This window comes from Armigeres subalbatus, chromosome 3 (assembly GCF_024139115.2).
Source record: "Armigeres subalbatus isolate Guangzhou_Male chromosome 3, GZ_Asu_2, whole genome shotgun sequence".
In the NCBI taxonomy this organism is placed as follows: domain Eukaryota; kingdom Metazoa; phylum Arthropoda; class Insecta; order Diptera; family Culicidae; genus Armigeres; species Armigeres subalbatus.
In genome coordinates, this window is record NC_085141.1 from 80095517 (window position 1) to 80111092 (window position 15576).

Genomic DNA, 15576 nt, shown 5'->3' on the forward strand with positions numbered 1-15576 from the left:
CGGATTGTGGCAATGGTGGATGTGATCCCTTCTTTAAAAGTAGGCGCATGCCCGGATTAAGGCCATGTGGATGATATCCCTGCTTTAAAAGTAGGCGCTTGCATGGATTATGGCAATGGAGGATGTGATTTCTTCTTTAAAAGCAGGCGCTTGTCCGGATTGAGGCAATGGTGGATGTGATCTCTTCTTTTAAAGTAGGCGCATGCCCGGATTATGGCCATGGTATTATGGCAATGAAGGATATGATCCATTCTTTAAAAGAAGGTGGTTGCCCGGATTATGACAATGGTGGATGTGATTCCTTCTTTAAAAGTAGGCGCATGCCCGGATTAAGGCCATGGTGGATGCGATCTCTTCTTTAAAAGTAGGCGCTTGCATGGATTATGACAATGGTGGATGTGATTCCTTCTTTAAAAGAAAGCGCTTTCCCGGATTGAGACCATGGTGGATGTAATCCCTTTTTTAAAAATGGGCACTTGCATGAATTCTGACAATGGAGGATTTGTTCTTCAAAAGTAGGCGCTTGTCCGATTGAAGCAATGGTGGATGTAATCCCTTCTGTAAAAGTAGGTGTGCCCAGAATTGTGGCAATGGTGGATGTGATCCCTTCTTTAAAAGTAGGCCCTGTCCGGATTATGGCAATGGTGGATGTGACTCGTTCTTTATATGTAGGCGCTTTCCGGGAATAAATCAATGGTAGATGGGATCTTTTCCCCGAATAGAACAATTCAAATTGATTTGATTGCAATAACTCATATGTGACTTGATTGGTTTTAGTAACTCGTCTACGACAAGTGTGTTGCTTGAGTTTTTAAAGTTAGGCGCTTGCCCGGATTAAGGCAATGGTGGTTTTGATCCGGGCTTAAGGCGCATGCCCGGAATGAATCAATGGTGGATGTAATCCCTACTTCAAAAGTAGGCATGGGGCCGGAATAAGTCAATGATGGATGTGATCCTTCCCTCGGAAGTAATTCTGCCGTTTTGTTATTTCGTTCTTCCGGAGAATGTCTACCATCAGTCTAAATTTATCAGAAAACAGCCTCGACCTACTTTATTTACGCTAAGCAATATATGAAATATCCCTTTAGCTTTCACATTTTGAAATTATGCCAAATGTCCGTTATGCCAAATGACCCACTCTTTTCTTGCAGTTCAAAATTATGCCAAATGTCCGTTATGCCAAATGACCATTATACCAAATGGTCTTTATGCCAAATGACCTTATGCCAAATGGCGTTATGCCAAATGACTTTATGCCAAATGACCCAGACCCGTTTGATTGATATGCTGAGCTATTTTCTTACACCAATTAATAGCCCATAACCAAAATATATTTCGTTCTAAAATTTTTGAGCCCATACGAATCGACTGATTAGAAATCATCTAGTTCTTGCCAGAATCAAGTAAATGTTTTAAGATGGTAAAAAGATGTACTTACGTTTCTGTTTTGCTTTATCCGTCAACATCTTGCTATTTGTTATGATATCCGATTCAATCCAGTGATTAACTTGTTGCTGCTGCTGATGATGGTAATGTAACGATGTTGGTGTTTGCTGCTGTGTTTGATGTTGATACTGCTGTTGCTGCTGAATTGGTGGCAATGATTGCAACTGATGCGAATGATAATGATGGTAAAATGGTTGCTGCTGATGATGATGTGGATGCGGATGACGCTGCTGCTGGTAATCCAAGTTATCCTGAGATTGCGATTTCGCAACTTTCAAGGATTTGAATCCATTGATGATATTGTCATTGATTAACGAGTCTAAGTCACTACCGAAGAGTAGGTCGTCAATGTTTCTATTGACGGCGAGTATGCGATGACCGCTTCCGTTGCTGGATCCGGTGCGGCTGGAGCCGCTACCGCTACTGCCGCTTCCGTTGCCGTTACCACCGCCTCCTCCTCCCCCGCTGAGTACAAATCCACTCAGACTATCTTGACTGCCACTGACTAGAAGCGATGACGTTGTCGCTCCTGGTGCTGCCGTAACCGCGCCGCCTGCTCCAGTAACGGACAAACCACTGATAGTGCTAATGCTGCTACTGCTGTTGCCACTACTGTTACTGTTTCCACCGGACCCCCCACCACTGTTGTTGAGTGTTGTGGCCAGATGAGGGGGGACTATCATACCCCCGACAAACACATTCACCCTCGCGTTCAATTTGAAGAAATTGCAGCACCTTTATCGGCAACCCAAACACGGTTTCCGGAATGAGCTTCTGTTTGCTCACTCCGGGCTTTGCTGTGAAACACACCTATCTCTAGACACGATGCAATTACAACTTTTCTCTCTGCATGAATGAACTAAACTTTAACTCTTGCTGCTATATTAGGCAATAGAACTAATTAGCACTTCCCCGGCCAACACCTTAAAGCCACAGGCTTTTATTCTTTGAGATCACCTCAAATTGAGACACTTTTATTGCACATTTGAAACTCACTCACGTCGAACTAGAACCCACCAATCGACGAGATGTACTGCGAACATCTTCTCCACTACCCAAACACACACCTTTCGGCGGAGAAAATGCACTCCCACGAATAATATACACACCGCCCTTGTTACCGATGACAAAGAAAATCTTCACGATTAGTCACACAAGTGAATTTTCCAGCTGCTTTCTTCTTCGCCGCGAGACACGAGAGGATACGAACCAGACACCCGTTTCCAGTTGAATTTCCCGGCACTTCTTCCCTACAACAGACTGAATGCTCAAGGGTGAGTGAGCAGACTATAACAGTGATCTCTTTCCTGGTTTTCTAGCATCGATGTGCTTATAATTTCGCTTCTTCTTATGCACTGTGGGTATCGCCCGCGATTTTTTTATTGTTATTATATTTTATTTATTGTTTGGACAGGGATCAGTTTCAGGACGCGCGGAACACGTACATCTAGCGATAGACAATAGAGCGCATGGACATCCACAAACAAACACACACGCACACAGCGTCAAATGGTCTTGGTGTTGGGCGGCGATGGGTGGCTTTTGTTATTGTGCCCCTGCCACTTTCAGGCCATTCGACGACCGACTGCAACGATAATGCAACTGGGATGGCGTGATGCGCACTGATGCCGATGTTGCTTGTAACGGCTCTCACAGGAAGCAGATCGTTGCGGGTCCTGTTCTGTTTTGTTCGTCGCCTCCGGAACGATTGGTTGTGTTTAGGCCTGTAAATGGAAGAAAGGAAAGATCAACATCAGAGAAATGCACTCGAGATGCAACTGCGCCATAACACGTGATCTGATCAGATGGAACTTTAAGACGCAATATGAATGAATGCGATCATATGGGTGGTACCACAATCACACGGAATTAATGATGTAAATGAATGGCAAATGGAAATGGGTAGGTGCTTGTTTGTTCGTTACAAGAACTACAATTCATGGGTTATTCTGCAAACAACCGGTTTGCTCTGGAACGGGGTATATGTAGTAGAATGCTGAGATGTAACCGCAGTTGTAATAGAAGATAAGGAAAACCCACTGTTTCAACCAGATTATTTTTAACACTGATCAATGAAAGTCACCGAACACGAATATTTAGAAGCTTTTAAAAAAAATCAATTATATATAGTAGGGTGGTTCAAAAACACGATTTTGCTCCACAACGCCTATCTGGTTCTGTATCATGTTTTGAGAGTCCTCCGAAAATTTGAGCTCATTTAGATAAAAACTGATAAAGCCGTTTCAAGTTTGCATGCAAATCCGTATGAGGAAATTTATTTTTTCATTATATACTGTTAATGACGTTTCCCCATTAAGCGCAGGTTAAAAGAAAGCCTACATAGCTAAAAGGGATACTCAACACCTTTCACCCAACGAAAACCGCATGTTGATTAATCGTCCCAATAATTAGTAATCGATTTTAAGACAGGTTGCGAATCTTTAGTCATGATCGTTAAACTTCTTTGAGGGCATCACTGAAATGTGCAGTGCAACATAGTAGCCTGAATATGTGTGTGCTATCTTTCACGCCACGAGCAGCAATGTTGCCTGTTGATGAGTTATGCAATTAGCTCCAGAAAACCAGGGTATAGATTAAATTCGATTACTAAATATTGGAACGATTAATTGAGATGCGGTTTTCACTGAGTGAAAGCTGTTAAGTATTCCTTTTAGCTATGTAGGTTTTATTTTAACATGCGCTTGATGGGGAAGCGTCATTAACAGTATAATGACAAAATAAATTTCCCCATACTACTTTGCATGCAAACTTGAACCGGCTTGTGCTAAATCAGTTTTAATCCAAATGAGCTCAAATTTTCAGAGGACACTCAGAACATGGTAAAGAATCAGATGAGCACTGTGGAGCAAAATCGATTTTTTGAACCACCCTAATATATAGGTATCACGTAAAAAATTTGGTTTCACCTTTTCTGAAATCAATGCATACTTATCATAGTAACTTTATGTTTATAGACTGTACGGTAGGTGGCTCAAATTAGTATGGGAAAAACTTTTGTCAACTTTTTTTCATGGGCCGCCCTCTTATTTGGTTCTATTTGAAGCCCTACTATGGGGCCCTCCTTAGCCGTGCGGTAAGACGCGCGGCTACAAAGCAAGACCATGCTGATGGTGGCTGGGTTCGATTCCCGGTGCCGGTCTAGGCAATTTTCGGATTGGAAATTGTCTCGACTTCCCGGGGCATAAAAGTATCATCGTGTTAGCCTCATGATATACGAATGCAAAAATGGTAACCTGGCTTAGAAACCTCGCAGTTAATAACTGTGGAAGTGCTGAATGAACACTAAACTGCGAGGCGGCTCTGTCCCAGTGTGGGGATGTAATGCCAATAAGAAGAAGAAGTGAAGCCCTGATGCTCTGGACAAAATTTCAGCCAAATCGGTCAACGTTTGGGCGGTGCTAAACTCGTTGGAAGTTTATATGCAAAAATGTATGCAGAAACATCCAAAAACAGTGAATTGCAGTTAGACGGCACAACTTACGATGAAGAACTATGATACTCTTTCAGATCTTGAAGAATTTAACACAGAATGTTATGCTGAAAACCGCGAGAAGATTAGAGTTTGCCCGGCTAAGTTATAAGCATTTCTCTGTAGGAAAGTTTGAGCAAATTTCGTTTCTTTTACCTATGAAAAGAAATAAATTCACCCCTACAACACTCCAACAAAATGCCAATATCTTTGCCTAATGAACTCTAATCTTCTCGCGGTTTTCAGCATAACATTCTGTATTTAATTCTACAAGAACTGAATGAGTATTATTGTTCTTGATCGTAAATTGTGCCGTACAACTGCAAATCACTGTGTTTGCATGTTTCTGCATACATTTCTGCATATAAACTTCCAACGAGTTTAGCACCGCCCAAACGTTGACCGATTCGGCTGAAATTTTGTCCAGAGCATCAGGGCATCAAATAGAACCGAATAAGAGGGCGGCCCATCAAAAAATTTGAAAAAGTGTTTTTGGAGCCACCCTACTGTACGGGTTAGAAGAAAAAAAACTTTAAATTGTTGAACATTTACGAAATATAACTTTTTATGACATGATAAGGACAAACACGACAGAGTCCAAACATGGATGCCTTAGCTATCGCGTCGTGTTTCAAACGGCACTATTTTCACATTGCACAAATGAAGAAAAAAAAAGTGTTTTTGTGCTAAAATGCATGTCGTTTGGCTCCAAAAATAGACTAGCGTCTCTGAAATAGGATTCTACATTTTGTACCAAAATTGCGTGGACTCGCAGGGTCCAGCGACAGTAAGAAGTGAGATGGCAGAAGTAATAAATGAGATGAGAGAAATAATTCAAGAAGTGAGGAATGAGAATAAGTGGGTAATTGGAATTAAGAAATAAGAAGTGAGTAGTGGAAATAAAAAGTAAGCAGTGAAAAATGAGTAGTAAATAATGAGACCTGAGAAATGAGAAGAAAGAGGTGAGAAATGAGGAATTAAGAGTAAAGTATGATTAGTTAGCAATGAAGAATGATAATTGAAAAGTGAAAAGTTATTCTTTCCTCTTCCTTGCTTCTTTCTATAGGGTGACTAATAATTATTAGATTTGAAATTCCCGGTTTTCTCCACTTTGCTGTATGTATAATTTCCATGTAAACAATTGTACTGCTAAATTAAAATGCAGAATAATGGTTTCTGGTAGTTACATTTCCCTAACCTCAATCCTCAACCTATCTTTAATATAGCATTTGTGTGCGGAAATGCATATAACTAGATTTTGATTAGCCCTTACAGGCCCACGGGGTCATACATGACCCCAACTGAAAAATGGATGTTTAAAATAACAATATGGATAAAAGTGAACGTCTTCAGCAAAATTTGTTTGAAATTAACTCCCCTATCAGGGAAAAACATCAAATATGGGTGATCAGGCCTTTTTTCCTTTCTCGTATTTTATTATAGTTTTATTTATTAAGGCACAGGCGTTTTATGAAAACTTTATACAAATACAATTTAAATAATACAAAGTGATTAATTTAACATTCAGGATAAAACATAACATCTTGTTGATCATTTTGTGGTCTTCGAGAGCTCTCGGTGGATCCAGATGAAGTAAATTGTGCCCGACGCTGGCTAGTCTCTAGCTTTCTTGTTTTTTCCTTCATGACTACCTTGAAGTCGTTGACCAACTGCGAACAGTTTGCAATCCCGAACGTTCTTTCAATCTACTCGTCGTCAATATCCGGTCTCTGCTTTTCTGGCATCTCGTTTACTTCTTACATCTGACTTTCTTCTTCTTCTTCTTCTTCTTGATGGTCTCCAATAGTTACTTCTTCTAGTTCAGCGGTTCTCAACTTGGGGTACATGCACCCCTGGGGGTACCTTCGCTGGACCTAGGGGATACCTTGGATAAAAATGCATAATGGCGGACGTATTACAATTCTAATCGGAGGTTATAAAAACAGTTTTGATAATTGCGATTTTTCTATTTCGAAACTTTGTCTCCTCAACTAGAACAGAATAGGAAGGGCTGCGGAACAATAGATCAAATGAATAAATGTTGAACCAAAAAATTTAAAAAATCTCTAATGTAATCTATCTGATCTAAACAAAATGTTGAATAATATGTTCGAAACATTTTTTTTCTTTATTAAAGTGTTTTTTTTAATTTTAAAATTAAGTTCAACACATGGTTCGAAACATGCTATTATTGCATATAAAATCTAGAATCTAAAGGTTCGGAAGCCTCCGTTTGAGAGGCATGTAGGCTTTTTCAAGAAAAGTTCAAAGTGCAAGAGGTTTAGAAGCATCTTTCTACGCTTAACGGAAGCCGTCGCCACACGAATGCCTCTTTTCTAGATGTTTAGAAGTCTTCTTTCGAAAGGTCTTCTTTCGGAGGCTCGGAAGCCTCCTTTCAAGTGGCTCGGAAGCCTCCTTTCAAGAGGCTCGGAAGCCTCCTTTCAAGAGGCTCGGAAGCCTCCTTTCAAGAGGCTCGGAAGCCTCCTTTCAAGAGGCTCGGAAGCCTCCTTTCAAGAGGCTCGGAAGCCTCCTTTCAAGAGGCTCAGGAAGCCTCCTTTCAAGAGGCTCCAGCCTCCTTTCAAGAGCTCAGAAGCCTCCTTTCAAGAGGCTCAGGAAGCCTCCTTTCAAGAGGCTCAAGCCTCCTTTCGAGAGGTTCGGAAGCCTTCTTTCAAGAGGCTCAGAAGCCTCCTTTCAAGAGGCTCGGAAGCCTCCTTTCAAGAGGCTCGGAAGCCTCCTTTCAAGAGGCTCGGAAGCCTCCTTTCAAGAGGCTCGGAAGCCTCCTTTCAAGAGGCTCGGAAGCCTCCTTTCAAGAGGCTCGGAAGCCTCCTTTCAAGAGGCTCGGAAGCCTACTTTCAGGAGGCTCGGAAGCCTCCTTTTAATAGGGCAGAAAGACTTTTTTTTTAATTTCAATTTTTGAAAGCATACTTTCAAGAGGTTCAGAAGCACCCTTTAAAGATGCAAAGGAAGCCTTCTTTTAAATAGCTCAAAAGCCACCGTTCAAGTTGCTCGAAAGCCTCTCTACAAGAGGCTAAGAAGCCTCTTATCAAGAGCTGCGGAAGCCTACTTTCAAGAGATTCTGAAGAAGAGGCTCGGAAGCCTCCATTGAAAGAGCTCGGAATTATTCTTTCAAGAGACTTGAAGCCTACTTTCAGGAGGGGATACCTCAATTAATGCAAAAGTTTGAAGGGATACCTCTCAAGAAAAAGGTTGAGTACCGCTGTTCTAGTTCAATGATTCCGTCTTCCGTTACTTTCGCTTCTTTTACATTTTCCGATGTTTTGTGGGTTTCGATTTTTCCTCGAAGGGCAAGTGTTTTGACGATGTCCTGTAGCTAAACATAGAAAGCATGTGTTACTCAAACCGTGATGACGTTTTTGAAAGCACATAAATTCGTCTGTTCAACCCGTGGCTAAAGCATTTAATATATTCTACTTCTAACACGTGGTTTTGAAAAGGTGTAACATACTCGTTTTCCAACGGTTGGTTATTTGATACCAGTATTTTTGAAATACCAGTTATAGATTTGCCAATTACCCGCTTATTATTAGTTGACATTATCAAAAAGAAAACTGCAAAGGCACTGGTCGATTTTAAATTAAAGATATGCGTTTCAAACTCACAACTAACAAACTATGATATATTTGCACTTTTCAGATATTGCAAATCAAGGATGTTAACGATCATTCAGTAATTTGCGTTCGATCATTTAGTAGTTTGTCAATAACACATTCCGGAAGCTGAATTTCAAAATATGGACTTCTAGTGCGAAGGTTTTTCTACAACTCTGCCCAATGGTTCTTTGTTTGAATTCCATTGGTAACGGAGTTATAGCTAAAGTTTCAGTAACTTAGACTAAATGATAACAAAATTCCAATCATTTAGTTTAAGTTACTGCAACTAGCGCTCTAACTCCGTTATTAGTTGAATTCTAATAACGAACCATTAGGCAAAGTTGAAGAAAAAGCTTCGCACTAGAAGTCCACCATACAACATGATTTGAATTTAGCTTCTGGAATTTGTTATTGATAAACAACTAAATGATCGAACGCAAATTACTGAATAATCGTTAACACCTTTGTTGCAAATCATGTCTTTAATAAAACTATGAACCCAGCCGGCCATGTCAACCGTAATACGAGAGAAATATTAGAACAAATATTCCGCAACATACATTATTATGTAAACTACCTACCCAATTGGAAATATATTGAGGTTTTGGCTTTTAGTCTTATGGAATGTCTTATGTTTTCATCCGACGTCTCGGTCTTTTTCAAGGAGTTAGTTATGTTTCATTTTGTTGTCACACTTTAGCCCTCAACATTGGACCTATTTGTCACCACAATTCGTTGCACTGTCTTGTGTGAGGTAGGACGGAAATTTGAATTGACCCGGCTCGCAGAAGCTGTTGGTGTATTTTTCTATTTGGCGCCAAATAGAAAAGTGCACCCAAAGTTTCTAGTGCACCTAACCACTAGATTGAGTTTTTTTTTCTTTTTTTAAATAACATTTAGGAGCTGTTGAGCTTAAAGTAAGGTTTCAAAGCAGGTTTGCGATTTGGGCGTAGCTTGTAAACAAACAATGTTTTATCGATTCCGTAGAATGCAAGAGTTTTCCTCCAAAAGTAATTCTCTTTAGCATTAGCATTGTTACGGTGTAATTCGTAGATTGGACACTAGTGATACTCATGTTTTACTTTTAAGATCCTTATCTAGAATGTTATCAGAAATCAAGAAGGGGAATGGTCCTGGATTCCAGTCTTAGACAAAAATAACAAAAGGATGAGGATTACTACTCCCGGCCACGCCCATCTTCACCGTAACTAGATAGAGGAAGGAAGTGTTGATGTGGTACTTACTTAACGAGAAGCCACCGACTTAACGACACCCTCATAACTACCATGGAGTTGGATGAAGAAGGTATTCGTTGGGTCAGGATTTGCCTGTAGCTGGCAATGTAACCGTGGTAGATCTTACCCCGTAACACACCACGTAAAGGTGTCTACCCAGCGTTACGGGTCCTTCCTCCAAAAGTGATTCTCTTGCGCCCAAATCGATCCGGAAATAAAGTTATTTTTTCATGAAAAGTGATCTTGTCATTTCCAATAGTAATGCTTATTGTATGAACAAAAACAGTTGGTATTTAGAAATATTTATGTTCTGGTATGGGGAAAGGTACCAAATATTAGAAAGTTTCGAATCTTGTGGTTTAGAAGAGATCAAATTTATTGTTTTGTACATATATCAAGAAGCAATTTCCGAAGAATTTCAGAAAATCGGAAAAAACGAAAAAAAAAATCGTTTTAAACTGGGGTCGCTTTCTAGGAAAAACGCGGAACGGATTTACGAGGAACGCACCCCCGCGTAGAAACCGACTCCAATGCTTAACATCAAGGTCTAAGTGAGTAGAGGTCACGATTTACCACCTATTATCGAGAGTTTTCAGCAGCACTCATTTAGGAAATGAGTGGGTAGTTATTGCTTCACAATCCATTGAAAATGTTGACGTGACATCTAATCTATATTTAAAATTAGTCAAAAATAATATCACTTTAAATTCGCAGCCAGTCATGATTTTGAAGAACGGCCTCACGTCTATCTTTTGCATTACATATTATATCATGTTCGTTCATGACCATGTCTTGATGTCGTTTTTGGTGTTGCCAAATTGATCCGACTTGAGTCCGACAGATTATAGTAAAGTGACTATACAGTGACCGGCATAATAAAAAGCCCACTCGCCGTTTTTCATACAAAATGGTCCACTTTGGAGATCTAGATCTCGATTGCGTGTGAACCAATTTTGCTGAAAATTTGACCAGAGCTCAGATATAACTTACCACACCTGAGTTTCGACTATATTGATTCATAGGGTAAAAAATTATTGCGGTAATACCAAAATGACTTTTTTGACAAAAAAATATTTTTTAAATATATTGAATTCTATAGGTTGTAGACTGATGACTTATTCAGCAAAAAAGCGTATTTTGGCAATACAAAAAAATTTGCGGAATATACTTGTACACTAAGAGTTGTAGTTTTCAATATATTATAAAATCAATTTTTTGCCAAAAAAATCGTTTTTTTTAATTCAAGTTATATCTGAGCTCTGGTCAAATTTTCAGCAGAATTGGTTTACACGCAATCGAGATCTAGAACTCCAAAGTTGACCATTTTGTATGAAAAACGGCAAGTGGGCTTTTTATTATGCAGGTCACTGTAGTCGCGCTAAATTATGGTCATCCTGACCTCAGCTCAGATTTTATTCTCAATGTTATTATTATTATTCATTGTTTGTGTTCATGTCTTGATCAAATGTCCTTTTAAGATAAGTAGTTTAACATGTTTCAAATCTGTAATATTACTATACTTTTACATATTCATCCTTATTTCATTTAAGATAGCATCCTGCTGCCGGCTGACGTTTGCTGGTTCATGGGGAGTCAATTTCTGCTTTATTCACAACGAGGTGACCAGCTTACTGCTCACCACGTTTCTCTTGATTTTTTGCCTCCGGTCCCTCATTTTAGTCATACAGGCGGACCATTATTACAAACGTCTATCATAGATCACGCAAATCGATGAAATGCTGCTGCTGCTCGGCTGGAGTCTGCTAGCTGGTAAGACACAATGCACACAGGCACAAGAAGAGGGCGACGAAATGTACATCCTCTCACGTCGATGGAGCTGCTGTGCTGCAGCCAGCCGTCGTCGTCGTCATCATCGCCGCCACCATCGCCGTCAACATGTCGGGGCGTTGGAACAGTAGGTAGATAGAGCTATAGACAATCAACCAGCCAGCCAGCCAGCGCAGCTAGCGGTTTGCTCAGACAAGTACCGCATACTACACCCCGTGTGCAATACCGACGACGACGACGACGTCCGCACCGACCTTCGCCCACCCGGATTCGAATCGAATACCGTCAGACCAGAAGAGTCGCAGGAAGCGACGATGGTGGGGGACTCCCAATCGCTCTCTCGCATGTGCGCAAGATCGTTCTCGGCATTGGCTTATGGTTACCGAGGACGACCGGGGTGGTGATGATGATGGTGGGAAAGGTAGACGAGCGGACCGCGGTGCAGGAAGGTGTGTACATTGTATGTTGTGTGGCACTTCGGAGTATGCTGATGTTGCAGCAGACTAGCACTCAGGCAGCTGCATCGTGGCGAGAACCCATACAAATGAGAATGCAACTGGAGAATCGATGACGATGATGGTGAGACATTCTTCTGGTGTGTCTGTGTAAGGCGCGAACGATTGACCAACAAGAACGAATTCGTTCGTCGTTGGGTAAGGGTTAAATCTGCGAAGGTGGATGGTTGGATTGCGAGTTTTAGTCACGAAATAAATAAATTTAAGTGATGGTTTTTTCAACGTTAGAACATTAATTATAACATTTTTTTCATTAAACAGATAGGAAATAAGTTATGAAACAAAATAATATTTATTTGGACATTCAGGTAAACATCAATTATTCATCATCAATTATTTTATTATTATTCATGTTTTAACTCTAACCAAAGATGATAAGAAAAAAAGCAAAAAAGTTGTACGAGAAAGGCAAAAATGATACTGTCTATTGCAGTAACGATACGTCACAAGTGACTCTCTCTCCCAACTTGGGTATCTTTCCCTATTTCCAACATGTACATAAATCTCTCCCTTTAACTTGCCTATCTTTCTCTCTCTCTCTCTCTCTCTCTCTCTCTCTCTCTCTCTCTCTTGTTGACGTTTCTGTCTCTTGCTGGTTTTTCTATCTCTTGCTGACTTTTCCGTCTCTTGCTGACTTTTCTACCTCATCCTGATTTTTCTATCTCTTGCTGACTTTTATATCTCTTGCTGACTTTTCTATCTCTTGCTGACTTTTCTATCTCTTGCTGACTTTTCTATCTCTTGTTGACTTTTCCGTCTCTTGCTGACTTTTCTATCTCTTGCTTACTTTTCTATCTCTTGCTGATTTTTCTATCTCTTGCTGACTTTTCTATCTCTTGTTGGCTTTTCTATCTCTTGCTGACTTTTCTATCTCTTGTTGGCTTTTCTATCTCTTGCTGACTTTTCCGTCTCTTGCTGACTTTTCTATCTCTTGCTGACTTTTCTACCTCTTACTGACTTTTATATCTCTTGCTGACTTTTCTATCTCTTGCTGACTTTTCTATCTCTTGTTGACTTTTCCGTCTCTTGCTGACTTTTCTATCTCTTGCTTACTTTTCTATCTCTTGCTGACTTTTCTATCTCTTGCTGACTTTTCTATCTCTTGCTGACGTTTCTATCTCTTGCTGACTTTTCTATTTCTTGCTGACTTTTCTATCTCTTGCTGACCTTTCTATCTCTTGCTGACCTTTCTATCTCTTGCTGACTTTTCTATCTTTTCTATCTCTTGCTGACTTTTCTATCTTTTCTACTATGTACGATCTTATTTGTCTATCTCTCTCTATGACTTTTTGTATTTTATTCTGCATTTCAACAATTTTTGACTCAAACCCTATGAACATGCGCAAGTCGAGAAATTTTTGAACTGCTTTGTTACCGCATACCTCTGTGTGTTTCTGTTAAAGGGAGACGGAAGATTCGGAACATTTATTGTGTACCTGTGAGGCACTTTTCCAAAAAAGGCGCACATTTTTCGATAAAGGACTATGTATGGATGACTTCTCCCAGTAAGGCAATACATTTCATAAGATATGTTATACCTTATTGGGAAAATGCCTACCATCAGCAAGTGGAAGTCACTCAAATTCAAAGTGATATGACACACTGACAGGGCACAAACATTAAAACGGGGCCTGCCACAATAGATCAACCAACTGGTCGCAATGGAAAATGTACCCAACAAGGAAAAAAATACCGCATATCTCCATACCGCTGATGTATGGAAGGCACCAGAAAAAAAAACTCAATAAGGTAGCTGTACGTAATAAAAAAAATCAATTAGAACTCAATTTATTTTTCAGGAGCAAACCGAAAAGTACGCGTAGGCATAAGTACTAGAACATGTAAAAACATAAGTACTAGAAGAACAAATACTAAAGCTGCGTCTCGTCTCAAATTAAAATAAAATGTTACAGTTCAAAAATTAAAAATTACGCGGTTGCGTTCGACGTTGTGCCTTTCAACAAGTACACATATCAACAACAGTCCAATGTTTGTCAAAAGTAATTTCTTGCACCGTGTGCAACGTTATTCGGTAATTTTTGGACTATCACTAGTAAAATTGATTTGTTTTCAATTTGGGAAATGTGGCGAAGTTTAAACTGCGAAGCGGCAGTGTTGCTATTATACAACTTTTTCTAAAAATCCAAAGCATTCAGAACGTAATCTGTTTCCAAGTACATCTTCTAGCATCAACATGGGAAACCCAACTATTAGAAACAAAGCGATTTGGTGATCTCATATGGCAATAAAGACAACCAATGTAGCATCTGCAGTGTCGTTGTTGTGGCTTGCCGATGCCATCGAACCCACCCCAGTGTGACTCACTGTGTATCGAGAAGTTCAACGGTCGAAATGAGTAGATTTTTTTTTTGACGGAAACAGTGAGAATCAAACAGCGTCGACACGATGACGGTGCAAGAATTATCGTTCGCTTCAAACCAAATGTAAAATATCTGAACAATTAACCGACGACAACAGATTTGAACATTTTTGCTTGATTTTCTAATGATCTACCATCAGCGGACAACAACTGTCCGGAACAAAGAGAAAGATTGCTGAATATTTAAGACGGAAAAAGTGCCTCACTCAAAAGAAACCCCGGATATGTATCATTGCCTGGAAGTGAAAGATTGGTTGGTGGAGAAACCGAAACGCAATAATCATATCATATCACGCGCAAAAACTTCCTCACAAGAGGTGGGGATTCCGACACACAGTACGGCTGGGAGCAACAGCACAATAGCACGAAAAAAAGAATTACGACCGGGAAGGAAAGTCGCAGCAATGTGCGATTCGACGACGACGACGACAAAGCCGACAACGCCGTAAATGATGACGGATCGCTTTTGACGATCAGAAAATGTCAAGACGCATAATGTCAACAATTAGCGAAATAGATCAATTTTTCTGCGATTCGGTTTCATCGCTTTCAATTTACAGAAAATTATAACAGATTTTTCAGATAATGATTTATGTTTTCACGTAGATGGAGACGCGTAGACTCGTGAGTTACGGAATGGGGGATTGTATAGAAAACACAAACAGCATAACATAAGTGAATTATAGTCGTTTTATTAGATTGATGAAAATCTTGCCACTACAATCTGGTTTCAATTTCAAAGTTGTTTGAACTTTGCTACTAGGCTACAATTTGTTATCAAAATGTGGAACAGGTATTTAACAACATCGTTAAAATCGTGCTAGCCGACTGAGAGTTCTAGCACGAAAAAAAAAGATATAAATTTCATCACATAACACTGGCAGAAATTTCATCATCTACTGATTTTCTGGCCGCATTTTGAATAAGCAATAGTGGCGCGGGAATCGGTTTAGCTCGAGTTTGACGTTTGTTCACTACCACCATAAGTAAATATTCCACGTGTTATGTCTGTTTGTCTGTGATTCTAGTTAGCCTTGCGAGCAAAGACGTTGAATTACCAATCCGAATAGAGGGCAATCTCGATTCAACCATTTTTCCATGGGAAAAATTA

At 40.0% G+C, this 15576-nt stretch overlaps 1 protein-coding gene across 2 annotated transcripts in view; it reads right to left on the bottom strand.

The window, feature by feature from the left end:
• The window catches only part of LOC134227828 (dual specificity tyrosine-phosphorylation-regulated kinase 1B), a 173859-nt gene that overhangs the window by 109886 nt on the left and 48397 nt on the right, over positions 1-15576 (bottom strand). For both annotated transcript variants that reach the window (XM_062709506.1, XM_062709507.1), the window contains exon 2: positions 1439-3170. In XM_062709506.1, coding sequence (XP_062565490.1) covers positions 1439-2129 — 691 coding nt within the window. In that variant the 5' untranslated portion in view covers positions 2130-3170. The remainder of the gene's footprint in view (positions 1-1438; positions 3171-15576) is intronic.